At 58.9% G+C, this 26,475-nt stretch overlaps 3 protein-coding genes across 5 annotated transcripts; 1 reads left to right on the plus strand and 2 right to left on the minus strand.

Annotated features, from left to right (window-relative positions):
- Positions 1-205: 205 nt before the first annotated feature.
- Positions 206-1,790, minus strand: NDUFA7 (NADH:ubiquinone oxidoreductase subunit A7). The gene is made up of 4 exons (XM_038163788.1): positions 1,681-1,790; positions 1,513-1,562; positions 1,259-1,408; positions 206-450 (listed from the first exon to the last, which is right to left on the minus strand). The coding sequence occupies exons 1-4, from the start codon at positions 1,729-1,731 to the stop codon at positions 354-356; spliced, it is 348 nt and encodes a 115-aa protein (XP_038019716.1). The 5' UTR covers positions 1,732-1,790; the 3' UTR covers positions 206-353.
- Position 1,791: 1 nt separating this feature from the next.
- RPS28 (ribosomal protein S28) lies at positions 1,792-2,356 on the plus strand. The gene is made up of 3 exons (XM_038163791.1): positions 1,792-1,904; positions 1,981-2,028; positions 2,103-2,356. Exons 1-3 carry the CDS (start codon positions 1,866-1,868, stop codon positions 2,223-2,225), a joined length of 210 nt encoding a protein of 69 aa, XP_038019719.1. The 5' UTR covers positions 1,792-1,865; the 3' UTR covers positions 2,226-2,356.
- A 1,569-nt stretch (positions 2,357-3,925) lies between these two features.
- On the minus strand, positions 3,926-15,337 carry KANK3 (KN motif and ankyrin repeat domains 3). Of its 3 annotated transcripts, none has more exons than XM_038163783.1 (11): positions 15,183-15,337; positions 10,670-10,744; positions 8,657-10,393; positions 8,057-8,156; positions 7,719-7,916; positions 7,165-7,252; positions 6,611-6,830; positions 6,131-6,273; positions 5,684-5,884; positions 5,501-5,599; positions 3,926-5,321 (listed from the first exon to the last, which is right to left on the minus strand). In XM_038163783.1, the coding sequence occupies exons 2-11, from the start codon at positions 10,704-10,706 to the stop codon at positions 5,268-5,270; spliced, it is 2,877 nt and encodes a 958-aa protein (XP_038019711.1). In that variant the 5' UTR covers positions 10,707-10,744; positions 15,183-15,337; the 3' UTR covers positions 3,926-5,267. The 3 variants fall into 3 exon arrangements, with proteins under 3 accessions (XP_038019711.1, XP_038019710.1, XP_038019708.1); XM_038163782.1 differs by having other exon boundaries at positions 3,926-5,324; XM_038163780.1 differs by lacking the exon at positions 3,926-5,321 and having other exon boundaries at positions 5,333-5,599.
- Between the last annotated feature and the right edge of the window lie 11,138 nt (positions 15,338-26,475).

Raw genomic sequence — 26,475 nt, forward strand, 5'->3', positions numbered from 1 at the left:
CACACTGCCTCAGGCTGCTGAACGTTTCTCGCTGAACCTGGGCTCGGGGGGAGCCCTGTGAGCGAGGCAGTGTTTTACTCAGCTCTGCTCTTCACTGACTGACTACAGCTTACAAATGCCCCTGTCCTGTGTCACTATTCCAACCAACGAAATACACTGGTATTAAACAGCAATAACTTGAATAAATCAAATAAAATACACAAAATGGGGGGTAGTAATCACAGCTTTATATACATTTATTAATCAGACATCAGCAGCCTCCAGCAGCTTGGAGCCACATCCAGCACAGCCTCCCTGTCAGAGCTGCTCTGGAACCATGTGTGCCCATCATACAGCCTCAGCCCGCTCCCTGCTCACAAGTAGGGCTCATCCCTGGAAATTTCCCACTTCCTCAGTGGTGGTCCTGGTGTCACTGGTTTCTTCCCTGTTGTTGTCACTGCAGTGCCTGAACTGGGGTAGAGAAAGGAAGGGAGAGAAGAGGCTTTAGCAACACTCTGGAAATCACACCTGAATGTCATCAGAAGTCCAAGCTGCACAGTAGTGCTGGAGGTGTTTGTTAATCAGTCCCAGAATGGTTTGGATTGAGTGGGGCTTTAAAGGCCACCTCATTCTAGCCCCTGCCCTGGGCAGGGGCACCTTCCACCACCCCAAGTGGCTCCAAGTTCCATCCAATCTTGAACACTTCCAGGGATCCAGGGCAGCCCCAGCTGCTCTGGGAACCCTGTGTCAGGACCTCCCCAACCTCACAGCCAAGAATTTCTTCCCAAGATCCCATCCAGCCCTGCCCTCTGGCAGTGGGAGCCATTCCCTGTGTGCTGTCCCTGCAGGCCTTGTCCCCAGTCCCTCTGCAGCTCTCCTGGAGCCCCTTCAGGCCCTGCCAGGGGCTCTGAGCTCTCCCTGGAGCCTTCTCCTCTGCAGGTGAGCAGCCCCAGCTCTGCCAGCCTGGCTCCAGAGCAGAGGGGCTCCAGCCCTTGGAGAATCTCTGTGGCTTCCTTTGGACTCGTTGCAACGGGTCCCTTCTTGGAGGCCCCACAGCTGTACACAGCTAATCCAGGTGGGCTATCGCCAGAGTGAACTTCCATCTGCCTCACTTATTTGCAAGGAAATATAGACCCAAATAATCAGTTTCACATTCTTCTGCAAATCTGGATAACTTCCCACTGCCGCTGGGCGCTTCCTGTGTTCCTGGTACAGATCGGGAACAAGGCTGACCCCGTTCCACAGCGGCAGCGGCGCAGTTCCCCCGCGTCAGACCCACCTGCGGGCCTGCGCCCCCGCGGGCAGGGTTCTCTGCGCCGCCGCCACCACCACGGGCGGCAGCGACTCCCGGCGCCCGTCCCGGCTGCAGTAATAGTTATCGGCGAGCTTGTGGCTGGGGCCCACCGGGAGCCGCGGCGGCGGCTGGGTCCTAGGCAGAGAACGACCCGAGCGTCAGCGGCGGGGCCGGAGTGCGGGCGGCTCAGAGCCCCGCCCGGCCCGGCCCGGCCCGGCCCCGGGCCCCGGCCCCGGCACCTCTTAGCGATCTCCTCGTAGCGCAGCTGCAGCTTCGCCTGGAGATCCCGCTGCAAGGCAAGGCCAGAGCAGCTCAGGCGGAGCTGCCGCCCTGCGCCGGAGGCTCCGCGGAGCCGAGGGCGCAGCGTCCCGCGGGCAGAGGAGCCCCGAGCGCGGGGTGGTTCTTACCCCCGCCAGGAAGTTGCGGAGCCGCTGGATCGCACGAGTCGCCGTCGCCATCTCGGCCGCCGTGAAGGGCAGGGGCGCGGGGGGCGCCGGGAGCGCGCGCGCGCGGAACGCTGGGTCTCGCGAGACTTGGAGCTATATAAGCCGACGCGGGGTTTCGCCGCCCCTTTCCGCGCCCCGGAGCCGCCATGGACACGAGTCGCGTGCAGCCCATCAAGCTGGCCAGGGTGGGTACGGGGCAGGGGCCGCGCTGGGCTGCGCCGGGCCGCCACACCGCGCTGACCCTCCACTCTGTCCCCGCAGGTCACCAAGGTGCTGGGCCGGACCGGCTCTCAGGGGCAGTGCACTCAGGTGAGCGGGTGGGGCCGGGCGGGCGCGGTGCCGCGGGCCGGGCCCGGCCAGGCTGACGCAGGCCCGCCCCGCAGGTGCGTGTGGAGTTCATGGACGACACGAGCCGCTCCATCATCCGCAACGTGAAGGGGCCGGTGCGCGAGGGCGACGTTCTCACCCTGCTGGAGTCGGAGCGCGAGGCCCGGCGGCTGCGCTGAGCTGGACCCGGCCCCCCCTGCTGCCGGATCGTCCGTCGGGGATGGAGCCTGGCGCAGCTCGTTCGGCCGTGGGGCGCGGCTGGGGAGGAGCGTGGCGGGCAGGTCACTGCAATAAAGGGTTTTTCCAGTAGCCCCTTGCCCGGGTTTCACTAATCAAGCGCCACACGACACCTCTGGTTTGTGTCACACCTGAGCACCTGCCGCTTTCCTCGGGTTCAGTAGCAACGTGCCCTGCTTGTTACAGGGGTTACAAATAGTGTCTTCGTTGTAATATCACTGTTACTGTATTTTTATTGACCTGTCACAACAAAAATAATTCTGTTTTGTTTACAGTAGCCTTAATCCTGACTTTCCTGATAAGCAGTTTCTTGTATGTGATCGTGAAGTGGCATTGGAAACTTACTGGACCTCAGTGGAATTAAATCACAAGTTAAAAGCCAAGCATAGTACCAGCTTTCAAAGCAACAGCCTGCTGCTTCTGTCTGTTCCCAGTAAACTGCTCAGTGAATGCTGCCATAAATAACACCTACTTGCTGTCCTTCCTGGCAGTCACCCACAGAGAGCAAGTGCTTGTCACTCCTGCTGACTCCTCCGTCTCACTTTCTTTGGCTTTCCTTTCCAACCACAAAATTAGTTAGCAAGATGTGTTGTTTTAGGATATTACATAAATTAAAAGTAGGGCTGAAAAGTTTAGAATGAGCCTTAAAACTGCTGGTTTTAGGGCAGATTTTTAAGGATTGGCATTTTTTATCTGCTTATAAAGTGGTCCAGGTTTGTGGTGTGTTTGGGCAGTCAGATCTTCAGCCTCTCATGTATGGTCTCTGATGGGAATGTTTTTTGTCTACAGAGTCCTGAGCTTGACTGAGGCAGTTCAGTGGCAGGTATGACTGAGGGTTTGGGTGTCCTAAAGCTGAGCAGAGCACTGCTGGGGCAGATGCGCATTATGTTGAACCAGAGCAGCCACTGAGGATTGTTGTAGGGCTGATGTTAAGAGTGTTTGTGGGATTTGTCCTTGCTGCAAGTTTTAGTTGTGCCCTGGGCAGCTCACGGGCAACATGAGGTGAGGAGTTTGTGCTGTGGAGAAAGCCCTTGTGTTTGTGATGTTGCTTGATGCAGTTTGTGATTCTTCGGGGGTTTCAGTTTCAGAGAATATGCACAAGCCTGTGCTCCCTGGCTCGTGTGATGCAGCAGAGCTCAGAAGGGGGGGGAGTCAGAAGTCCTGTCAGAGTTCAGTTCTGTGGCTGCTCTTCATTCCCCCACTTCAGCTTCATCAGTGACCCAAGAGTGTTTGCTCGGGCCCCTGCCAGCCCTCAGTGCTGGGTGACTGGGACAGAGTGGCTTGGAGAGCTTCTGCAATATCCACGCTGTGGGGTCAGCCTGGCCCCTGTCCACCTGAGGAGGGAGGCAGTTTGCATCTTCACACTTGGTCTGGTGCTTGCCCTTCAGGGATGTAGTGTAATATCAGCACCACAGAGAAGCAGGGTGGTGCAGGGCTGCAGAAAGAAATGGGCAAAGACACTGCTGCAGCTGCCTGGGACACTTCAGCAGGAAGAAAACCAGACTGAGGGATGCAGCCAGTGCATAAACTTGCAGTGAATGACTTGGAACGTGGGGTCACCTGCTCAGGTCAGGGGCTGTGCCTCTGCTGCAGCTCTTGTAGGGTTTGTTGTGAGCCAGACAAGAAGGCAGGAGACTGCAGATGTCACTGTAGTATTTCAAAATAACTTTAAATTTTATTTATACCTTAAAAATAAACATCAGTATTAATATACCAGTAAACAGAGTAGTGTATTAGGGAGCGGCAGCAAGCGCTGTATATTAACTCCAGTGCAAAGCTGAGAGCAAGTTTCTGGGGAGGGCTGTAGGGCTTCCCAGCTCACAGCAGGTCAGGCAGGGGCAGAAGTGGGCAGGCTGGGCCAAGGAGCAGGGATGGGGGGCACAGCACCCTAACTTTGTGAAGGGCTCAGAGCAGAGCTGCATTGCCATGCAAAACCCTTCTTCCTCCTGGTCCTTGTCCTTACCCTGTTCCCACCCTACATGGTGCTCACTTGCACAGACACGTTCTCTCACATACATGTTCCCCTTTGCAGCCTTCACGTTTGTGCTCTGAGCTCTTCTGGCCCATGTGTTTTCCTTGTGCTGTCTTCAGCTGCTCTCCCTTTTGGGATGGAAAGTGAGCAGAGAGGGACTTTGCTGTAGGCTCTGGCTGTCTGCACAGTCTGTGGGACTGGCTAACTGGGGAAGTGTTTAGGAGGTAATTGGTCTCTCTTCTGTGGGAGGACCTGCTCCCCTGGTGGGTTATAAGATAGGCATATTTAGTCCCCAAATGCCCCTTTTGTCACTTGGCTGCAACCCCCCCAACTGCTCAAGAGCTTTTGCTCCCATTGAGCAAATCAAATCCCAAGTGATTTCATGTTGAACTTCATCCCTTGGCCAAACAATATAATTTTTTTGCTTTGTACGTATGTGCTTGAAAAGAGGAAAAAAAATCAGATTTCAGCCAGGAAAGGAAATGCCAGAAAAGAAAGGCAAGTATTTGAGTCTGGAAATACTCCCAGCCCCTCTCCAAGGCAGCATTCCCTCTCCCGTTGCTGTACAGGATGTGCCTGCAGAGCACAGTGTCCCTGCCAGGGCCAAGACCCATCACTTGCCCTCCTGGCTCCATGTCACTGGCACTGTTGCCTTCTCTGAGCTGCTAGAGAGCACAAACCAGGTGCTGTTTCTGCTCGTTGGGTTCTCTGCTGTTCCTCCTTGCTGAGGGCTCAGAGGTGGCACAGTGGTCCTGGCAGGGAGCAGAGGGGATGGGGTGGCGTCTGCTCCCTGCATGTCCCGCTCAGAGGTCACTTGGCTCTGGTCAGTTGGTGGTGAGGTGGCCACCTGTGGGCTGCAGCCAGTGGAGGACATGGGTGAGGGAGGCCCAGGGATGGTGCTTGACGGGACTAAAGCTGCAGAGAGCGGTTTGGCACAGAGAGGTGGCAGGTGAGGGGATGTGAATCACAGCCCAGTGCTGATGGTAGCCCCTGGCTGGATCCCAAGGTCATTCTAATTTGGTTTCTTTGGATTCCCAGGGCTCTTTATGGCTGTCGGTGAAGTCCCCTGCTGCAAAGAGAGTAGTTGCCTGAGACCTCTCCAGTGATTCCTGGTCAGGGCCAGCAGGGCTGTTCGGAGCATGTGGCACCTGAAATGCTCTGCTCTTGCTCCTGCGGCCTCTTCCTGGAGACACTTGTCTGTGTCTCAACCCTTTCCCCTCCCGTGGGGAGCAGTGTGGTACTCACGGGTGCGTGCGCCTTTGTGCTGTTGAGGTGGGCGTAGAGGAGCGCAGCGATGTCACTGTGGCCGGCCTCCAGCGCGATGGCAACAGCATTGTTACCATCCTAGAAAGTAAGGGACAGCATGCGGAAAGGGCTTTGGGGACAGAACATAGCGTGTGCTGCCCAGGCCCAGCGGCAGAACCTTACACTGTCCACGATGGAGATGTCGCAGGTGGGCTGAGCCAGCAGCAGCTTCACGGTCTCCAGGCGGCCGTGCTCGCAGGCACACATCAGCGCGGTCGAGCCCTCCTCGTCCTGCAGGTTCACGTCGGCCCCGCAGGCAAGCAGGGCTTCCACCATCTCCTGCCGGCCATGGCTGACAGCCAACATCAGCGCCGTCTGGCCAGCCTGCAAGGAAGGGACACTGCCAGGCCACCACAGCCCTCGCTGTGCTACCCACTCGTCCCCACACCACAGGACCACTGGTGGGACAGCCCTGCTGCCAGGCAGGAGGAGCTCCTAAGGTGTGATGCCATGCACTGACACCTCCAGGTTTTGGAGCCATTGTCCGGTCCTTTGAAGAGCTGAGCGTGGCTCTGGCAACTGCCTGGGAATGGGAGGATCAAGATGTGGTGGCCCACAGACTGCACCAACCTGGCTGGCCTTGGCATTGACGTTGCCCATGCTGAAAAGCCTCCTGACCACATTCATGTCTTCCTCCTGCTCAACAGCTGCCAGTGCTGCCAGCATCAGGGCCGTGTACCCAGCTTTGTTCTGGTGGTCCACATTACAGATCCCTGTGGGAGTGGGCAGAGGGGGGCTCAGGATGCTGCAGGGGCTGATGGAAGACATGGACCAAGCCACGTGCCTGGCTCCCCCTCACAGTCCTGCCCAGGATGCTGTGAACCTTCCCACAGGCACAGAACTGCTGATGGGTCTCCCCCATGAAATCTGGGCTCCCAAATGGGCTGGGGTGACTTCTGACCCCCATAGCTATGAACAGACACGGCCCAGGGCAGCTCTCCTCACCCCTCTGCTGCCAATGCCTTTCCCCTGTGCTGACAGGGCCAGGACATGACCTGGGGTACAGCGGGATGGTAGCCAGGGGATGTTTCTGGGGCTGGGGACACTGACCTGTATCCAGCAGCAGCCACACGATGTGGAAGTTGGAGTGGGAGACGCTGTAGTGCAGGGCTGTGTTGCCATTCCCGTCTGCCAGGTTCACCACGTGGGCCAGGAGAGCCGGTGAGACCTCGGCAAAGGCCAGGAGGTGGTTGGCAACTGTGTCAGGGATGGACGACTTTTGGCTGGACAGACGGAACCACTCCTGAAGGACCAGGCTGCTGCTGGCGAGCTGTGGGCAGAGAGGGGTGGAGCTCCCCCTAAGCTTCTGCATGCCCTTGCACCCTGGCACCCACCTGCCAGTCCCGGTGGCAGGGAGCAGAATCCCTGCTCCATAGGGGGTGGGTGAAAGCAGGACCCTGAACTGCCCAGATCCATGCTGGGCATGGCCTGAGCTGAGTCCGCATGGGTTTTGGGGTTTCTGGACAAAACCTGTCCAGGGCAAAGGGTTGTATTTTGGGGGAAGGTGCTGAGCCAGGCTTTGCTGGCCCCTCTCTGAGTAGAGCCAGCTCTGGGGGATGTTGGCAGGGGCTGGGCAAGCCATCCCACCCCAGCGTTCCACTCACCACCTCTTTGCTCTTGGCAGCACCCGGGTGGCCCAGGTGGGTCTTGACAATGAGGCAGGCTTCCCTCATCCTGGGGCTCAGCTCGAACCTGTGGAGAGCATGAGGATGTCCCTGGTGTGGGGCTGCATCACCCCACCAAACCTGTGAGCTCCGCAGTGCCTGTAACTCTCCGCAAGGTCCCCAGAGTGCAACCTCCAGCCCGGTGGCTGCACCCTGGCTGCTGCAGCCTCTGCAAAGCGCCACAGAAAGGAGCCTTATATGGATGTGCTCGGGCACGATTTGCCCATTCTTAGGCCACATTTTTTCCTTTTGTTGAAAAATGCTATTGAAGGCTGTTGGTTTTTTTGTTCCCTTCTAAACTATCTTCTGCAGCAAAGAAGCATTTGGGGCCTCTCATCCTTTCCTTAGCAGACCCAAGAAACTGGAAGGATTGTTCCTGATGAATGGTCTCTGCAGTTGAACAGGTTTTTTCCCACTGGCAGCACTGAAATTGGGGCAGATGCCCTGACCTGGCAGGGCCGGTGCCATGGCTCCCAGCTGACCAGGGCACTTACTTTTCCTTCACTTCAGGGGGCTCTAGCAGGGTCGCATCAGTCCCCTTGCACTCCAGTGTGGGCTCACACGTGCCTTCCCCAGCCTCCTCTTCTGAGGTTTCGGTGTCTCCCTGCTCTGAACTGTTGGAGCTGTCGGCCGAAGCCTTCTCAGAGGAGCTGTTGCCTTCTTCATCCTCCTCACTGGATGTGCTCTCATACCTGCACAGAGGGAGGATGCTCAGTGGCGACACAGCACCAGTCTGGCCCCCTTCAGGCCCTGCCACTGGCCCTAGCCCAGGACAGGGATGCAGGGGACCAGGATTGGCTCGTGGGGGTGGCAGGAGCCCCTGAGCACATACTCCCCGTTCAGCACGCCCACAAACTGCAGACTCTTCTTGCTGCCCTCTGCCTCACTCCGGGGAGGACCATCCCGCTTCTTCATGATGGACTTAAGGGCTCCTACAGGGAAAGAGATGGATGTCAAGGGTCAGTGAGCACGAATCATAGAATTTTAGAATCGTAGAATGGTCTGGGTTAGAGGGGACCTTAAAGATCATCTCATTTCAACTCCACTGCCATGGTCAAGGACACCTTCCAATAGACCAGGTTGCTCAGAGCTCCATCCAACCTGGCCTTAAACACTTCCACAACATCTCTAAGTAACCCGTGCCAGGGCATCACCACTTCACGGTAAGGAATTTTTCCTAGTATGTTATCTAAACCTACTGTCATTTTGAAACCACTCCCCCTTGTCCTGTCACTACATGCTCCTGTAAACAGTCTCTCCTGGAGCTAGCCAAGCACCTCAAACCCACCAGACCCCCGGCTGGGCATGGAAGGGACATGGGCAACTGCTGGAGCATGGGTAGCATTGGCCCTGCAGGCGTTGTACCCAACAAGGCCATCCTCTCCCTTCCTGCAGGAACCCAGACCCTGGCATGATCCCTGGTGACACTCACCGGCTGCAGGGCTTGGGGCAGGTCCACTGTCCTGTGCTGGGGCTGGGTCCCAGTTGCTGTGTGTCGTCTCCAGCACAGCTGGCCCAGGGCCTTGGCTGTCTGGGCACATCCCCGCCATTGCTCCTGCACCCGGCGCTGAGGGGCTGCTCAGGCCATCACCCAGGCCAGGCTCCATCACCTCACCCGCACCGGGCTCCTTCTCCTCTCCTGCCAGGACAATGCTGCCCATGTCTGTCTGGCTGCCCTTGTCATCGCAGCTGGCAGCTGAATCGGGTCCGACTGCCACGTCTCGCCCGTCAGGGCAGCAGCCCACGGCAACACTGGAGGTTGAGGGGCAGCACTCCACACCTGCCTCCGCTGTCTTTGGAGGGTCGCCAGCTGCCCGGCTCTGTGTCACTACCACAGCTTCCACCAGTGCCTCGACCACCTGCGGCATGGCCATCACCTCCTTGTCCACCTGCCTGTGGGGCCGGCGGGCGCACACCTCCAGCCGCAGCTCCTCCAGCTCCCGCGTGGCCTCCTGCAGGTGCCCCTCCATCAGGGTGATTACCTCCTTCTGGTGCCCTATCGTCTGCTGCAGCAGCTCCAGCTCCCGCTCTGCCTCAGTGGCCAGCCCCAGCGAGGACTCTATCACCCAGACGGCCACATCTCTGCGTCCCTGTGTGCCGCCGTCTGGTGTGTCCCCACTCTCCTGCTGCGACCGGTAGTAGAAGACAGCATCTGTCATGGCCCGATCCTCACCCACTGCCACAGAGCGGCACGGCCTCTCGGCCACCCTGGGGCTCTTGCCCGGCCAAGCCCTGATGTTCCGCTCCGGCACAGCCAGCTTCTCTGTCAGCTTCCTCAGCTCTGCAATTTTGCTCGTTCGCCCCTTCACTGGTTCTGCTTCACTCTCTGGCCCTGTACAGGGTGCCTCCTCACCCCCTGCCCCTGCCTCAGAGCCAGAGGGGTGATACAATGCCTCTCCAGGCTCTGCTGACAGCTTCTCCAGCAACTTTGCCTTCTCCCTCTTCAATTCGCAGATCTGCATCTCCAGGAGTGGGATGGTTTTCACCTGCTCCTCCAGGTCCCGGAGCTGCCGCAGGGCTGCAGCCATCTGCTCCCGCACATGCTGCAGTGGGGCCGTGCCGAGCCCTGCAGCTGGAGTGCTGCGCCCCGAGCTGCCAGGGCTCACCCGGCCCCAGCCCGCCTGGCCCTCGGCACCCACTGGCAGCCAGTGGGGTGGCTGGCCCAGGGCACCCGGCAGGCCAATGGGGGAGGGACCACCGATATCCTGCAAACGGCCCTGCTCCTGCTCCAGCCTCCTGCTTGTCTCCAGCAAGGTCTTCTCCACCCGTGGGTTTGGCACGAGGCACTTGCGGGTGGGAGGTGGGAGCAGCCGTACTGGCGGCGGTGAGATGGGGTGGGAGGTTTGCTTGCTCACAGGCTCCAGGGGTGCTCGGCCATGTGGGGACAGCAGCAGTGCAGTCCTGCCCTCCTCGCTGGCCGTGGAGGTGAGGGACTCAGTGGAGGTCCAGGCGCTGGTGTGGCTGCTGGGGCTGCGCAGCGTGCTGGGCGGTGGACGGGACCCTTTCACCCTGCGAGGCAGTGGCACTTTCTTGAGTGTTTGGCCACTTTCAATATCATCAACATATTTCAGGAAATCAAGGTCCAGCAGGAAGCCATAAGGGGTTTCCACAGAATATGAGCTCTTCTCTCCATCGTCCTGGTCCCGATACAAGAACGGGCCCCCAAGATCTGCAAGAGGAGAAGGGACAGTTAGTGGAGCCAGGATGGCTTTTCTAACTGGGTTATACTGGCATTTACAGCCTGCAGGCCCGTCTCCTCCATGATGTGCAATGTGTCTGTTTCCAGCACCCTCAGTGCCGTAGGGTATCACAGGGCACATGGTCCATGTCAGGGTTGGTGCTGGAGTGAGGAACTCCACTGGGATGGGACGGGGGAGCTCAGCCCTGCCACCCCCCTTGAACCCCTTCTGCTGTCACTACCTGGTGACAACCCTGGTCTCTTTACCTGGGAGGTTCTGGTTCAGGGGTGCTGGCTGAGCCATCTTCTTCCCGGAATGCTACTGACTGGAAGACCATCAACCTGCAACGAGACCACATCTTGCCAAACCCTGTGACCGCAGGGCTGGTGAGCCCCAGGCAGCCACACAGCCCTGACCCCCACCTGGGGAGACACCTGTGGCTGCCCCCTGCCATTTGCCAGGTCCCCTGGCCTCCCCCAGCCCAGGGCTGATGCTGGAGCTGGTGGCTGGGTGAGTGCGGTGCTGCCTGTGGCGCCAGGATTGTTTGTACATTTAAGGAATGCTCTACAGTTCAGCTGGGATGGCCGTGCTGCCAGCTCCGAGGGTCATGAGTTGGAGCTTGGCCATACAGTGGAAGCAGGCCAGGAAAAAAAAGAGACTGAAACCTGTATAGGTGCAATACTCAGTGCGAAGTTTGCTTTGGATAAAGGGAAATGATGCTTTGGCAAAGGCACGTGACTGCAGGGAGCTGCCAGCACCTGTCAGTGCTGGGTGTGATGCCCATTCTTGCCATCCAGGGTGCCCCACAAGGCCTCAGGAGTGACCTGAGGGGCCAGTGACCCCCAGGAGGGACCTGACTGCTTTCCCCTCTCCATAATGTGGGATAAGGCAGAGGGGAATGAAATGGGAGCCTGGTTTTCTCAGGAGCCAGGCATGGACACACTGGAGGAGGGCCAAGAGGATACGGCTGTGGTCTAGAAGCGAGCTCATGGCTGGGGGTGCGACCAGCTGTGAGCACTGAGCTAGGACCTGCCACAACACCTGGTAGCATCTGGATACTGAGGCCCAGGTGTGAAGTGCTCCTGGCAGGAGCAGGATGGGACAACAGCACCTTGTGAGCACCCATTGCTGCTGTGCACGGCACCAGAGTTCTGATGGCTGCGCTCATGGGGCACAAGTGGCCATGGGGCTGAGCAGCTGTTGGTGGGCAAAGCATTTGGCACTGGGCTATTTTCAGAAGAAAGCAGGGGAGGAGAAATGCCACAGAGGAATGGTGGCTTGGGCACAGTCCTCAGGGAAGCTGAGGCTCCGAGCTGCCCAGGGAATGGCACAGGATCTGGCCTTGGCTACACAGAAACACCCATGTCTGCTCCTAATGCCGATGCTGCAGCCACTCCCCAGCCCCAGCGCTGCAGGAGAGCCCTCAGCTCCCCTGGCCCCGTGGAGCAGAGCAGCTGAGGCAGCACCAGGTCAAGCTCAGGATGGGCATGGAGTTCAATTGGGCAGAGATAAAACACTTCCCACTAGCCACCAGGACAGATTTTGGGGCTCTCCCACTCCTCTGCCAACCCACCCACAGCTGATGCACATCCCAAATTCCACCTCCCTTGGAATCATCCCACCTTCGAGCAGGCACCCATACCACCTCCCTGGTGACATCCCGGCTCCATGCTGGCATCCACCATTCCCAAGCTGCTGGCTTCATGCCCAAGAGGGTCCACACATCCCCCCCCTCCTCTAATCCCTCCCACCCTGGGAAGAGTTTGGCTTCCTCCTCTGCATGGCCCTTGCTGCAGTAATTAAACAGTGCTGGGGCTAGGACAAACTTCCCGCTGGACTCCACACAGGTTGTAAATCAAAGAGGAAGAGAGAGCAACAGGAGCCAGAGGCAGCGGGAGCGTTTCCTCGGGGGGAAGTGGCCGGCAGCTCCCTTCCGCCGCCCAGCCTGGGTATTGTCCTGCCTGGGGACAGGAAAAGCCTCCTCTGCCAAGGCCTGGAGACCTCCCACACCACTCCAGCAGCAAAGGTGCCCTTTGCACCAGCACTGCACTGGTGTCCCCTCCACTGAGCTGGGGACAGGCTGCTTGTCGCCTGCCACTTCCTACGGCCCCTTCAGCCAATGTCTGCAGCTGCACCCCGACTGTGGGGGACATCCTCCCACTGCTTCCAGACTCCATTTCTTTTGGTAGGATGGGCTGGACCAGGACACGAGTTTCTGTCTTCACCAGTTCCAAAAATGGTGATGGGACCTGCCAGCTACCAACCATGTCCAAGTGGCCCCAGGGACCCCATGATGTTCAAACCCTCCGGCAAGGAGCAAACACCCCCCAGGCTCCTTGGACTGTGCAAACTGTCCCTGGGCTGGGGAAGAGGTGTGGGGCTGGATTGGACAAGTGGGGGCAGATGATCCCAGTGTGCAGCAGGTTGAGTCCCCACACCCGTGGCCCAGCCACTGTCAGCACCAGCTGGACCTAGGTGCCACAACCATGGCACCACACAGGCAGCCACCTGGGCTTGAAGTCTTGCTAGGGCAAATGATACCAGCTACTTTGGTGCCAAAGGCTGATTTTCAGCAGCTTCAGCTGCTCCCTTGGGCACTGGTGCAGGTTGCTGAAGGGGCTGGGCACACGGACCCCTGGGGGGAACCCTTACATGATCCCAGCTCTCTTTGGAAGCAATGAGTGTTTTTCTAGCACTGGTGTTTCAACAGAAAAGCAGGATGGTACAAACAAAGGACTGGTAGAGAGGCTTGGCAGCGAGGGGAGAGGAGAAGGATGCACAGGCACCCAACCACCTTCGTAGAGGCAGGGCTATGTTTTGCCCTGGGCTCACACCTGTATTTTCCCCTCATGCTGTTGTACCAATGCCAACATGGGAAACTTGGGGCCAAAACTGGAGCTGCTCTGCTCGATTACAATCCGAAGTCATGTCAGGGATGAGGGAGGCTGGGCACCTTGGCACAGCCCAGGTACCACCCAGGCCTCATGCCCCAGCCCCAGCTGCAAGGCAGCACCTTGTGATCCCTGGCCTCATGGGGCAATTTCCCCTTGGGGTTCCCAAGCTCCTGGACTGGCAGAGGAGAGGTCTGGGAGAGCTGTTCCTAAAGCTTGAGACCTTTGGGCCCTTTTCCTCCCCGGGACCACAGCTGTGGCAGCCCTCAGCCTGGTTCAACCACCTGCTGCAGCGCAGCCCGAGCTGCTCTGCTGGCAGGGCCAGGGCTGGACACAGAGAGGGTTCTCCCTGGCTCTCCTCCTGAGCCAAAATACTGAGGTCATGAGGAATGTGAGAAGAACAGAGTCCAGAGCAGCCCTGGCCAGCACAACTTGATTTATCTCAGCCAGGCATGCTTCCCTCATAGCTGAGAGGGTGATAAGCCCTGAAGCTTGGAACTGAGGCTGTTCCAAAGTTAAAGGGAAACCACTGAGCAAGCACACGGCTTCCTCCACTGCCAGCAGCCTGCCAGGATTCGGGTTCCTCACAGTCAGCTGTCACACGTGCTTGTCACCTGAGCGTTACCTGCCAGCTCTGTGCCTGGGTACAGCAGTAGGGTATCCAGGGCTCACGACACCTTCCTGTCCCCGTCCCCTGCTGCAGGGGCTATATGGGAAAGCCTGTGCCTACTTGCCCAGGCAACCGTGGCCATGCTGTCTATGCTGGAGCTGCTCCTGGATATCCTGGAGCTGGATCCAGGTGGGTGGGTGCACAATGCTGACCCAGGGAGAAAAAGGGAAATGATCATCTCAACAGCCTAATTTCAGGGTTGGACTGTTATTTCTGGAGTTGTCGTCATCGATGGCCCAGTTGGCTGGGAGGCCAAAGAGGCCACCTAGGCTCTGCACCCACTCCAGCCCTTCAGGGACCTCCCTGAGCTCACACACAACAGGTGTAGAGTCCACACAAAAACTTACCCATGTGGGGATCAGCTCTACTAGCCCCTCCACACCTACAGCACTATAGGCTCCCTACAGCTTCACTAAAGAAAATCAACCCCTTTCCTTGCTGCCCAGCAGCACCTTCCACCAACACCTCCCGATTCCCTCGGGGCTGCATCATCAGCGATGGCCTGGGCTTGTCCTGCTGTGAGGAGGGGCTCGGACATCAAACTAAATTTACACGCGGGAAGCCCAGATACAGCCGGGGTACACACACAGCACCGCGCACAACCCCGGGGTGGGATCTTCATGTGCACGCAGGAGCACCCCGAGACCGGAGCACTCCTGTGCCCTTCAGCACCCCAGAGGGGCCCGCAGCAGCCCGGGGTGCCACGTCCCACCACCCGGGAAACCCACAGCACACCCAGCCTGAAGGTCCCCAGGACCCCCAGCCCCGCAGCTCCCCAGCCCCCTGGGAGTCCACCAGCATCCCCAACCTTAGGGGTTCCCGGCGCCCCTGGGGGATCCCCAGCGCCCCGGGGTGCCAGCAGCACATTCCAGGCACCCGCCCGTCGAGGCGACAGCCCGTCCTCAGCCCAGGGGACGCCGGGACCCCCCGCCGCCGCCTGCCGGAGGGGGGCAGCTCCAGCCCGGCCCCGGCCCCGCTCCCCTCCCGCTCCCGCCGCCGAGGCCGCTCGGGCGGAGCCCCCGGGGCGGCGGATGCCGGGACCGCCCCATCCCGCCGCGGTCCCGCCGCGTCTGCGGGGCCCCGGCGCGGCCCGTCCGGGGGCCACAGGCGGCGGCGGGTGCGGGCCCTGCGGGGGCCGCCACCGGGACGAGCCCCCGCCCCGCTGCCGCCGGGCCCGCCCGGCCCGGCCCGTCCCGCCCGGTCCCCGCCGTCCCTCACCGTGCCGCCGGGCTCCTGGGCTGCAGCCTGGACACAGCCCGGGAGTCTCGGGCTGCTCCGCGGCGCCGGGCAGCGCTGCCCGCCGCAGCCCCGGGCCGAGGGCGGGCGGGAGCGGGAGCGGCCGGGGCGGGGCGGGGGCGGGCGGGGAGCGGCCCCGGGCCCGACGGGACGGGTACCGCCCCCGGCCGCTCGCCCCGCGGCGTCCCCGCTCGCTCCCTCTCCGCCCGGGGAGGGGATATCGCTGTCCCCGTGGCCTCCCGGGGCGGGATGTGCCCCGTTCCTGCCACCTGGGGGGAGGGGTGTCCCCTACTCTTGTCACCCCCGGGTCCCCTGTCCTGATTACCCTCGGGATGGGGTGCGCCTCCTGCAGTCACCCTGGGGACGGGATTCTCCCTAACCTGTCCAAATCGGGGATGATCATCCTGCAGAAAGGGGGATCCCCTGCCCACATCACCCCGATGCTGGGGTACCCTCTGCCCTGAGCTCAACCCCGCTGCTGGCCGGAGCCCGGCGGGTGGCTGGGGTCCAGCTCCTGCACCACCGTGCTCCCCCAGCACAGCCACCCTCGCACATCTTGCCCTCGTCACACCCACGGCCGGGAGCAATGTGCCTCTGGCCCTGGCTGGGCTCCCCGGGCCTGGCCCCGCTGGGTTCCTGGCAGCCCTCCCTGTCCCAGCAGCGGCTGTCTGTCTCCTTTTCTTGCCAGCTTTCTTCCCTGCCTGCTTCCCGTGCTGGTCGCTGAGCCGCGAGCTCGGCTCTACCCCCATTCTGTAAGAACCTCGGCTATTCCCCACCTTAGAGCTTGCCCTCACTAATTGCTGCAGACCTTTGCAGCACTGAAACCCTCAGCAAAGATTTTTGCTTCTTTTTCTTTCTTTTTCAGCCCTGAACTTCACGGGTATTTTTCCATATCTGGAACTGCTGTAACACTACTCACGGGAAGAGCAGTAGAAACAAGATGTGCTTCCCGACGTCCCTCCCAGCTGCTGGCAGGCAGTTTGGGGACTTCCCTGGGAAAGGGTTTGCATCCGGACGGAAGTACCTTAATAGCTCTAATGAATCTACCTCCACTGACAGACCTTGTCCCTCTCAAAGTTATTTGCATACTTTGCCTCCCCAGCATCCTGTGGTAATGAACTTGGTGATTTCACGCCCTCAGTCGGTCTCCAAAGCAGGTCTGGAATAGCACTGCTCTTGCCGATTCACTGACTGCTTGGAGGAGAAATCGCTTGGGTCCCCTGAACAGTGTGGCTTTTCCTTCTCTGTCCAGGTCAGGAAAGGTGAAGTCTGGGGTGATGAGCCAGGTCCCAGCAGTGACCAGCCGGGCTGTGGAGCTCATGCCCCGCATCCCGGCTTAGAGTTCCGTGAGGGGCCCACATCCAGGTCCTTCACTTCTGCTCTTGGACATCTGACAAAAATGTCACCCACCTCCAGGCAGCGATTCTAGTTTCCTCCCTGCAAAGGGAAAAAACCAGCAAAGCAGTTGTTGAGGAAACATGAGCTTGGGAAAGTGATGTCACTGCAGCTCTGTGGGTGCCAGACGCCCATGTGACTGCTGCCACCCCAGCACGAGGGCTGAGCTGTGGAAGAGTGAGGAGACTGCAAACAACCCAGCATCACCAAAGAAATACAGCCCTGGGGCTGCCTGAATGTGGTGCTGGATCACAAAACTGTGTGAGCTCAGAGACATTTCCAGGCTGAGACTCACCAGCAGCTTTTGAACAAGAGGGATGGCATTGTTCCCTGCAGGGATCAGACTCCTCTGGCTTTAAATTCTGGTCACTGAGAAGAATCAAACCCAAGGGACAGCCCTTGTTTCTAATACTCACTGTTTTCTGCAGAAACAACGTGGGACTCAAATATGAGGCCATGGCCAGAGAACTCACCTGGGCTGGTTGATGTTCACACCCCATGTAAATCCCATCTGCATCCAAGAGCAGATCACACGGGAGCAAAGTGCTTCTTCTGCAGCTCGGCTGGCCACCAGTGTGGTGGCTTCACCCCACACCAGGACACCAAGCCAGGACCTGCCCGAGCTGTGGCACCAGCTGGCCCAGGCTGGCGCTGCCCAGCACGCGTGGCTGAGCCCAGGCTTGGGGGCAAATGGCAGAGGCTGCACCCACTCCTGTGCCAAGGTCTGGTTTAACCAAAGTGTAGCTGTGAAGTTGTGGGTGTTAGGACTGGTGCCTGTGTGGGTGAAAGATGCACAGATGCTCAGTCTGGAAAAGGCTACAGGTAAGGACCAGCTGCTTCCACAGAATGGGACCAAGCTCTTGTATTCAGCATCTCTCCCATAACCCTGCATGGAGGGTGGTGAGGGCTAGCCAGGCTTCTGTTCCTCTTGTAGGGGCAGTTCTGCCAAAAAAACCTCGGTGGTTTCCTGGTGGTAGAGTGTTGTCATTCAGCTGTCTGGGGCTCTGCTGACTTTCATGGCATCATTTTTGGGTCCGGCACAGCTGTTCCTTCACAATGGCCATTGAAATCAGCCCTGACCCTCGTAAGCGTGTCCATCTGAACAAAAAGCTCCAGGGGCTGACGAGTTTTCATAGAACCAGATCTACTGAAAACTTTTTTTGGTCCAGAAGAAGGTCTCAAAAATTACTTTCCTAGTGAATCCAAATCCTTTTCTCTCTGTCAGTCCCTACTGGGACTGTGAATGTGATCGTATCTCTTTTCCCATCAGAGCAGTAGGAAATGTGAGTGCACCTGTGTTCGTGTGCTGTGACTCACACCAGCACAGCTGGGTGCTTCTCCACAGTGTGCTGGGAACAGAGCCTCAGGAGCTGGAGGTGACTGCAGACTGACAGAACAGGCTGCATCTCTGTCCCTCTGCACACAGCACAGGAATTGGGTGGTGCTGCCACATGAGAAAACACACAAAGCTTGTCCAGGCTTTTGGCAGGCTACAGGCAGGCATTCACTGTCACACTGTGTCATTCAGATGGCTCCTGGGTGGAGACACCCTGAGAAATGCTGCTGTAGACGCTGGTGGGAAAGGTCCGCAACCCCATGTGCTGCAGCATGAGCCATTTCACTTGCTGCAGCTCTGGATGACTCCATTTGTTCCTTGGGTAGTGGGATCCTGACCCCTGGGCACCCTGGTCTCCCCCATGGGCAGAAGGATCATCTTGGTCCTTTCTGAGGCAGTGGGCTCCGGAGTTCTGGGTGTCCAGACTGGCCATTGGTGGTCCATGGTAGGGAGGAGCAGTGTGTGCTCTGGGTACATCTGGGAAACAGGTGATCAGATGTGTTCCAGCCATCTCCTGTCTGCCTGAGTTCATCTCTGCTTGCTCCAGCTCCACCGAGCCTGCATGAGCTTGGCTCTTGGCTCCACCACCCCCTCCACGGCCCCCTGAACGAGCTGGCCAGGCTGGGCAGGGTGTGAGACCAGAGGCAAAAGCTGTGAGGCTCTGTCTGGCCCAGTCCCTGTAGCAATAGGTGTTAATGCCAGCAATATCCCAGCCCAGCATGCTGCCCTTCCCACAGGCACAGCGTCCCTGCCCAGCCACCCCAGCAGGATGTCCTTGTTTCCTGCCCGCAGGTTTGGGAGTGAACAGAAAGCTTGTTTCCTCTCGTCACCTCTCTGCTCAGATCCTTCCTCCCTGAGATGCTGCAGCAAAACAAACAGCCCAAGAGCGGAGCTGGAGCCACTTTCCCAGCAGTGTGGGATCTGGGGAAGGGTCCCCGAGGAGCTGTGGGTGCATACATGGTGCTCAGACCCAGCTGAGCTGGCAGGGAAGGGGCTTGCATGAAGGCTGAAGCCACTGCGGGAAGCCAAACCCTGACAGCAGGACAAATCACCACACAGACTCCTTGCCAAAAGCCTCCTGCCTTGCCATTTCCCAGCACCCATCACCTCCTGGCGACCCCCTTGAACCCAGGTTAGGGCAATGCTTAGGCACCTTCCCCAAACACAGACCACCCTCAATGACACCCTCTCCCTGGGGACCTCCTGCTCCATGCCACCTCCCGCTACCTTCCACTAAGGTATGTGACCCTCTCGTCCCCAGCACAGCCCTGCAGGACCAGCCCTAGTCCAGGTGCAGGGTGCCCTCGTCTCCTGTCCCCCAGCCCGTGTCCCCTCTGATCTAGCCGGCCGCAGGTGACATTTTGTGCCTGTTCAGCACAGCAGGTGTGGGCTTTTATCTCAGGCAATCCTTGATGTGCTTGGCACAGAACTTGGCTAGCCTGGGGAAGGCCGGGACAGCTTTTTTTTGTGGCTGTGATTGCAGCTCAGCCTTATCAGTGCTGAGGGAAATGCCGTGCGGGCTTTCCGCAGCTGGGGTTTGCTTTGGCCACGGGCCAGCCCCGCCGGCAGCGCCCAGGGGAGCTGCCCCAACGGCGGCATGTCCTGCTGTGTGTGGCCTTAACACACCCCAACTGCCAGCGAGACCCGTCAGTGGGATGCTCCCGCGTCTGGGACATTCCAGGACCAGGATCACGCTGTGCATGGAGGATTTGCAGCCTGGGTTGCCTTGAAGATCTGTAATCTTGGCTGAAACACTACACTCCTTCAAAATGGCCATTTTCATTTAGGGGCTCTGGGCCCTCATGTCCTCCTGTAGCCAGCAGACTGTAAAATGGGTTTTGAAAATAGGTGCCCAAGCTGATTGTCCCCAAAAAGGATGACTCCTGGAAAGGGGGACACCTGCCCCTGTGAATTCCTGTAACTTTGGTCCACAGTAGGGTGGGGTCCCAGCTGCAGCCCTGTCCTCTGTGGAAAATGCTCAGGGGCAGCAGCCCTGACACCCCCAGCCCCTGGTGATCGGCAGGGACACTGGCCCGCGTGGGGACAAGGATGTCGCCATCAGCTGGTGGGTGATGTGGTCTCAGCTCCACCCACTGATTTCCAGCTCGACCCTTCAACCTGCAGAGCAGGATGGGGCTGGCTGTACACCGTGAGCACAAACCAGCCCCCAAATCCCTTCTGCTTCTGCGCTCTCTGCCTTCTAGCACCTAGCAAAGTTGCCACCTGAGTCCTTAGGAAAAAGAGGGAATATCCTACCCAGCAGATGCCTCCCTGCCCTGCACAGTTTTTCCCTGGGGAGTTATTTCCAGCTGTTTGCAGGTCTCCACTCTCCCCGCCCCAGCTTCACTCTCCCCGCAGAGCCCTGCGGCTCCCTTGTGACATTTCCAGCGGAGCCGGGAGAGGCCGCTGGGGTCGGGCACACAGAGCGCCCTTCCCCGGCCGGCGCCCCGCGGCCCGCACGCTCCCGGCTGCCGGCGATCTGGCAAGGGCCGGGGCGGCGCAGCGGGACCGTCCCGACGGGAATGGCACAGATCTGTCATTGAGAAGAGCAGAAAAGCCCCTCTGTGCCGCCGCCCGAAGCGGCACATCTGCTGCCGGCAGACAATCGGCCCTTTGAGCGGGCAGCTGTGGAGCGGGGCCAAACAGAGCGCTTTCCTCGCTGCCCGCCTCCGGGGCGGGTCGGAGCCTCGACCCTCCTCCGGGCAGCCCTTCTGCCGTGGCTTTCTGCTCTCGGATCTCCGCGGGGAACTTTCCACTCCATCTGCAGGACAGGAACACGCTCCCCAAGTGTGGATCCGTCGCCACCTCTTCCAGGAGCTCCCTCCTGCCAGACTCTGTCCAGGAGCACCAGCGTGTCCGGGCTGGCCCGGTGCCAGCATCCAGCTGGTTCCTTTTTTGCCAGTGAGCAGAGAGAAGCTGGAAAGTGTCCGATTTATGGGAGTTTTTCTTGCTAATGCTGCACAGTGTAGGTGGTACCTCTCAACTTGCTGTTCTGAGCCCACCTTCGCTGCGGGGACAGGGACAGCCCCGCGGGGAACAGTGTGGCACCTGCGCCTTCTCCCTCGAGGAAGAAAAGAAGAGGAGCAGAGTGATTCGGTCCCCCAGTCACTGCACATGCTGCAGGGAGCACCTGCAGTGCTACTAGCACCTGGGGACATCTGGAGGTGGCAGAAGTGCTGCTCCGGCCCCCAGCACTGCTCCAGACACGTCTCCTCTGAGAGTACAGACACCTGAAATGAGGGATATTTATGAGTCAGTGTGTGTTTGAGGGGTGCAACACAGGCCTTGGGTGTTGATGTCGGGCAGGGTGTGGGGGGAGTGCAAAAGGAAGTGTCCCTGCAGACAGATGAGGGTTCCGGGAGGTGCTGAGCCAAGGCCTGAGCAGCGGGGTGGTGGCTGGTGCAGCCCATCGAGCGCTGGGCAGGAGGGTGATGCCGCAGGGTGGCCAAAGGACCCCAAGACCCACCGGGCAGAGGGGAGTGGAGGCAGTGGTGGCTGGGGTGGGGACCAGGGCACCACGGCACAGCTTGGGCTAGGGGACAGCAGGAAGAGGTGCTGGACTCGCTGGTGAGGTGGGCAGAACGTTGGGGTCTGCCCAGCGTGAACCCCTGAGGCTGGCTCCGGGGGAACTTCGGGAGCAAGGCACATCACAACTGCGGGAGCAGCCGTGATGGGGTGACAGGTTGACAACAGCCGAGGTGGAGTGGCAAGGCGAGGCACTGGTAGGGTTATGGGGACTACAGAGTGATGGGATGAGGGGGTGACAGGGGTGGCCGTGGCCCCGAGCTGCACTCCTGAAGCTCCATCCCAGCCTGGTCCCCAGCCGCATCCCAGCCTTGTCGCAGCCCCAGCCCCAGCCCCGTCCCAGCCCGGTCCCCGCTCGGCTCCAGCCCCGTCCCGGCCCCGAGTCCCCTCCTGCCTGCCCCGCTCTGACCAGCAGGGGGCGCTCCCGCCCCGGGAACCGCGGAGGGCCGCGACGGGCTTAGGGATGGGCTTAGGGATGGGTTTAGGGATGGGCTTAGGGATGGGCTTAGGGATGGGCTTAGGGATGGGCTTAGGGATGGGCTTAGGGATGGGTTTAGGGATGGGCTTAGGGATGGGCTTAGGGATGGGCTTAGGGATGGGCTTAGGGATGGGCTTAGGGATGGGTTTAGGGATGGGCTTAGGGATGGGCTTAGGGATGGGCTTAGGGATGGGCTTAGGGATGGGCTTAGGGATGGGCTTAGGGATGGGCTTAGGGATGGGCTTAGGGATGGGGTTAGGGATGGGCTTAGGGATGGGGTTAGGGATGGGCTTAGGGATGGGCTTAGGGATGGGGTTAGGGATGGGCTTAGGGATGGGCTTAGGGATGGGCTTAGGGATGGGGTTAGGGATGGGCTTGGGTTAGGGATGGGCTTAGGGATGGGGTTAGGGATGGGGTTAGGGATGGGCTTAGGGATGGGCTTAGGGATGGGCTTAGGGGGTGACTTCAAGGGGTGGGTTCAGGGGATGGGTTAGGGGGTGGGTTTGGGACATGGGTTTAAGGGGTGGGTGCTGGGGATGCATTTAGGGGACAGCTTTAGGAGGTCAGTGCTGGGAGTGCATCCTGGAGGGTGTCAGGGCAGATGCCCCTGACGTGTGGGCATCATCGGGGGTAGGAAGCAGCTAGGCTCTGGGGAGGTGGGGGCAAGAGCTTGTTATTACTGCTGGGTTCAGTGACAGGACTGACAAGAGCCCACACGGTCCAGGTCAGCACAAAGGTTTTTTCTTCTCCCCGTCCCCCCTGACCTATGCAGCCCTTCAATAGCTGCTCCCAATCATCTGCCATGTCTTGGGATGAGGGATGGAGTGATGGCAGGAGAGAACAGAAGGCCTCCATTGCAGCTCTCACTCAAGCCTGCAGCCCTCCTCTGTGCTGCTCAGGCTGGCAAACAGCTCCCCTGAGACCCTCCCAAGACACCACACAGGAGCAGAGTGTCCTGTTCCTCCTGGTGTTGGTCACAATAGGCACATTCCAGGGCCCTGGAGATGCTACAGCACCTAAAACACCTTCAGCACACCACCAGCAGCTCTAGAGAGCTCATGAGGCCGTTTTTGGGGGTCACTGCCATGCTGGTTTTTCCCTCAAGATGACGACCAGTGCAGCACTGGGGATGGCTGGGACAAGGACATGCTGGAGTCCTGGTGGAAAGTGAAGCTGGAGCAGCCTGAACTCTTCCTCGGGGTGCAGGGGGCCTCAGCCATCAATCATTTAGTGCTGTGAATTTTTAATGTGTAAAAACCTCTTTAAGTGAGGAGTGGAGCACAGAGTGAGGCTGATGATTAATTCAGGGAGTGGTGCAGGGACGTGAGTGCCAGCCTGGCCACAACGGGTGAGGGTCCCACTGCTGGGGACCAGCCAACAAGTCAGGGTGGTTGGGAAGGGATGGGCCTCCTAAGGGCTGCTGCCACAGGGTCATGAGTCAGCGATGCCACAGCAACAATTCCCACCCAGGACGTTGCTGACACAGCCCTAGAGGAGTTGCATGCACCTGTTAGAGTGTTTTGGAGGGTTATGGAGGTGGGAGCTGCTCACAGTGGGGTCCCCCTGCTTGACTGATGCTGCTGGTGGTGCTGGAGGCAGGGGGTCCTGCAGCCCCTCACACCAGTGTCCCCTTGGAGCCTCCACCCCATTTCCAGTCTTCAGCTGGGTACCAATGAATGCATAAACAAATAATAACAGGAATAGTGCACGGCTGGTGGAGGTGACCAGGTGTCCATGAGGGCCACACTGCACCTCCTCACCACCCTTGTCCTCTTCAGTGGGGTGAGAAAACCCCAATCCTCCCACAGTGGCCTCCAGGAAGATGAGCCAAACCAAGAGACCCTTAGGGTATGAGATAACCAGAGAATGGCACACCAATAGCAGGATGGGGAAAAAGAGCAGCGGCCAGGGGTCTCTTGCTCCAGCAAATGTCCTGGTCACACTGCTCCCACCCAAGCACGGCACAGTGTGGGCAGGGCTGCTGCAGGCACAAAGCCTGGCTGTTGAGCACCCAGCGGGTTCAGGCATGACAGAAGATGGAGATGTGGCAAAGCTGTCTGAGCCACCCCCTTCGCCAGCTCCTGTGTCCTGCCAGCACCCCCAAAGCTCCACCAGACCCTCCCTCTTCAGCTGTGGCAGGATCCCAGCAGCACGGGGAGCTGGGAGCTGGGCCGGCAGGAAGAGACACATGGTGGTGCTCAAATGCAGCTGCTGCCTTTCAAAAGTAGACAGAGAAGGTGTTAATGTGCATCTATTTTATTGAAAACTGCATTTCTCCAACAGCGTTTGAGCCACCAGGTTTTAACTTTAGGTATTTGTGGAGCTGGGCTCGGCGTTCCTATGTTAAAAGGCAATTAACTGAGTGTCTCTCATTAGAGGGCCAGGGAGGGCCTCTACCCTGCAGGGAGGGCTCGCAGGTGCTCTCAGCTTGGCTGAGACTGGGCATGGAGCAGCGAGGGATTTTCCTAGCTTGAGCCATGTCAGTGCAGCTGCAGTGCAGGGACATCTGGCCCTGCACGCAGCTCTGGGGGAGAACCACCAAGAAGAGCCATGGAAATGATCAAAGGCATGCGGGGAAGATCCTCAGCGTTCGGAACCCCAGTAAAAAGCTGCTGTGCTCTGCCTTGGCTCTGAGGTTTCCACGGCTGAGGCCTCTGTGAATGTGGCCTGGGGCCAGGCTGGAAGGGACTGGGGGGAGTGGGGGGAGCCTGAGGAAACCTTCTGCTCTGCACGAATGTGAAGAAGTTGAGTGGATTTGCAAGTCCCCGAATTCCATATGTGCTTCAGAGGAAGGAGTGATAATGGAAGGGCTCCACTTTTGGGAAGGCGAGTTTAAATAATTAAGAGGAATAGTGAGGTGGAAATGAATGCGCAGAAGGTTGGGGCTCCCTGGAAAGAAGCAGAGATGAAAGGAATGGCCTTGCTACAATATTCATAAAGCTCTGAAGGCAGCAGCACGAGTGCCTGGAAGAAGGGTTGTTGCGTGAGCTCGGCTCCTCCGGAGACCCCCTGTGCAGCCGGCGCAGGCGTGGGAGGATGTGCTCAGCCTGTTGGGGGGAGCAGCTCTTGTGGCTCTTTGTGCCACGTGCAGGAGATGCCTTAGCCCTGCCCAGCCCCAGGCAAATGGGGAACTCCTGCCCACCCCCGGCACCTTTCCCTTCCTTATGGATTAATGAATTCCTTCTCCTTTGTCAGGGATGAGAAACTGGGAGTCTGTGCATGAATGGGTCAAACCCTAAACTGCTTTAATTGGACCAAATTTGGGACACCATTGCCTCATGCACTTGTGCTGGTACAGGGTCTTTGTTCTGTGGATGGTGTTGAACAGCAGCACTTTTATGCTGGGAGTCAGCATTGGCTGCTGGGGCTTGTACTAAGGGCTGGCACCGGGAGTGGCACTGGGTATTAATCCTAAGTCCTGATACCAGGGATGAGCATTTGGTGTTGATCCTGGCTGTGGGGTGCTGGTCCTGGCTGTTAGCGGTTGCTCTGACGCCTTGTGCTTTCAAAACCCTCAGCAGCATCCTGCTCTCCTGTTGGCCAGACCTGCCTGCACTGTGTGGAGAGCACTGTTCCTCCATGCAGCCCCAAAATCCAGGTCCTCCATAGGCAGCTGTGAGTCCTGGGCAGTCAGGAATGTTCCATGGGAAATGACACTTCATTTTAGGATTGTCCACCTTGGACTTTCCAGTAATGTATTGCCAAGAACCAGGTGTGTTACACACCTCTGGTGCATCCCTGATGTCCTGGTGTGAGCTGCTTGTGCCATCCCAAGTGGGAAGAGGGGTCTTCAGCCCCGCCCCAGTGGAAACGACCTTTCTGACAGCCCCAAGGGAGGAGTCTCTCCCAAGACCAAAGGAACTGACCCCAACATGAGCTTTCTGATGTGGATTCTCCTTAGCGGTGGGGAAGTGCTGCAGGAAGTCCAGCCCTCTGTCTGGGACTCATGGAAGTGTCCTTAGGATCCAGGGGCGATTCGCCAGCAACCAGCAGAAGGAAGGAGGGTGAAGGATACTGACTCTGCTGGGAGCTGGGGCAGGAGCTGGGGGTGCTCCCTGGAAGGCTGTTGGAAGCTCACGGAGGCCGCCTTGAGCACAGCCCATTGCTGCCACCCCAGCTGAGGACAGCTTTGCAGATTTTCACTGCCCCTAACCGAACTCAGATTTTCCCTGGGCACCATTGACCTAACTCCCAAAATTCACTGATTTCCTGTCCAGACAGAGGGGTAGAAGCTTATGCAAACCACAAAGAGCTGCTCTCGCCTGCATTTCTCCTCCCTATGCATTCCTCAGGGAGGGAGGTTTGGCAGAGCACAACACAAAGCAGAGAGATACAAACATCTGGAACATTTCTTAGATGGAAGAGCCTAAGCCTAAGCCTGGCTTGCTTGGCTGCTAACTCACCAGTGAGCCCAGGGTTTGGCTTCTGAGGGATTTCCATTCCCAGCATTGCCATGGGGTGCTGCACCCTCAAATGGATGCTGGAGTTGCTACTTTTCTCTGTGCCGACCATCCCCTCCTCATGGCCCTGGGTCAGCTTGG

Source organism: Motacilla alba, chromosome 28 (assembly GCF_015832195.1).
Source record: "Motacilla alba alba isolate MOTALB_02 chromosome 28, Motacilla_alba_V1.0_pri, whole genome shotgun sequence".
Lineage (NCBI taxonomy): Eukaryota > Metazoa > Chordata > Aves > Passeriformes > Motacillidae > Motacilla > Motacilla alba.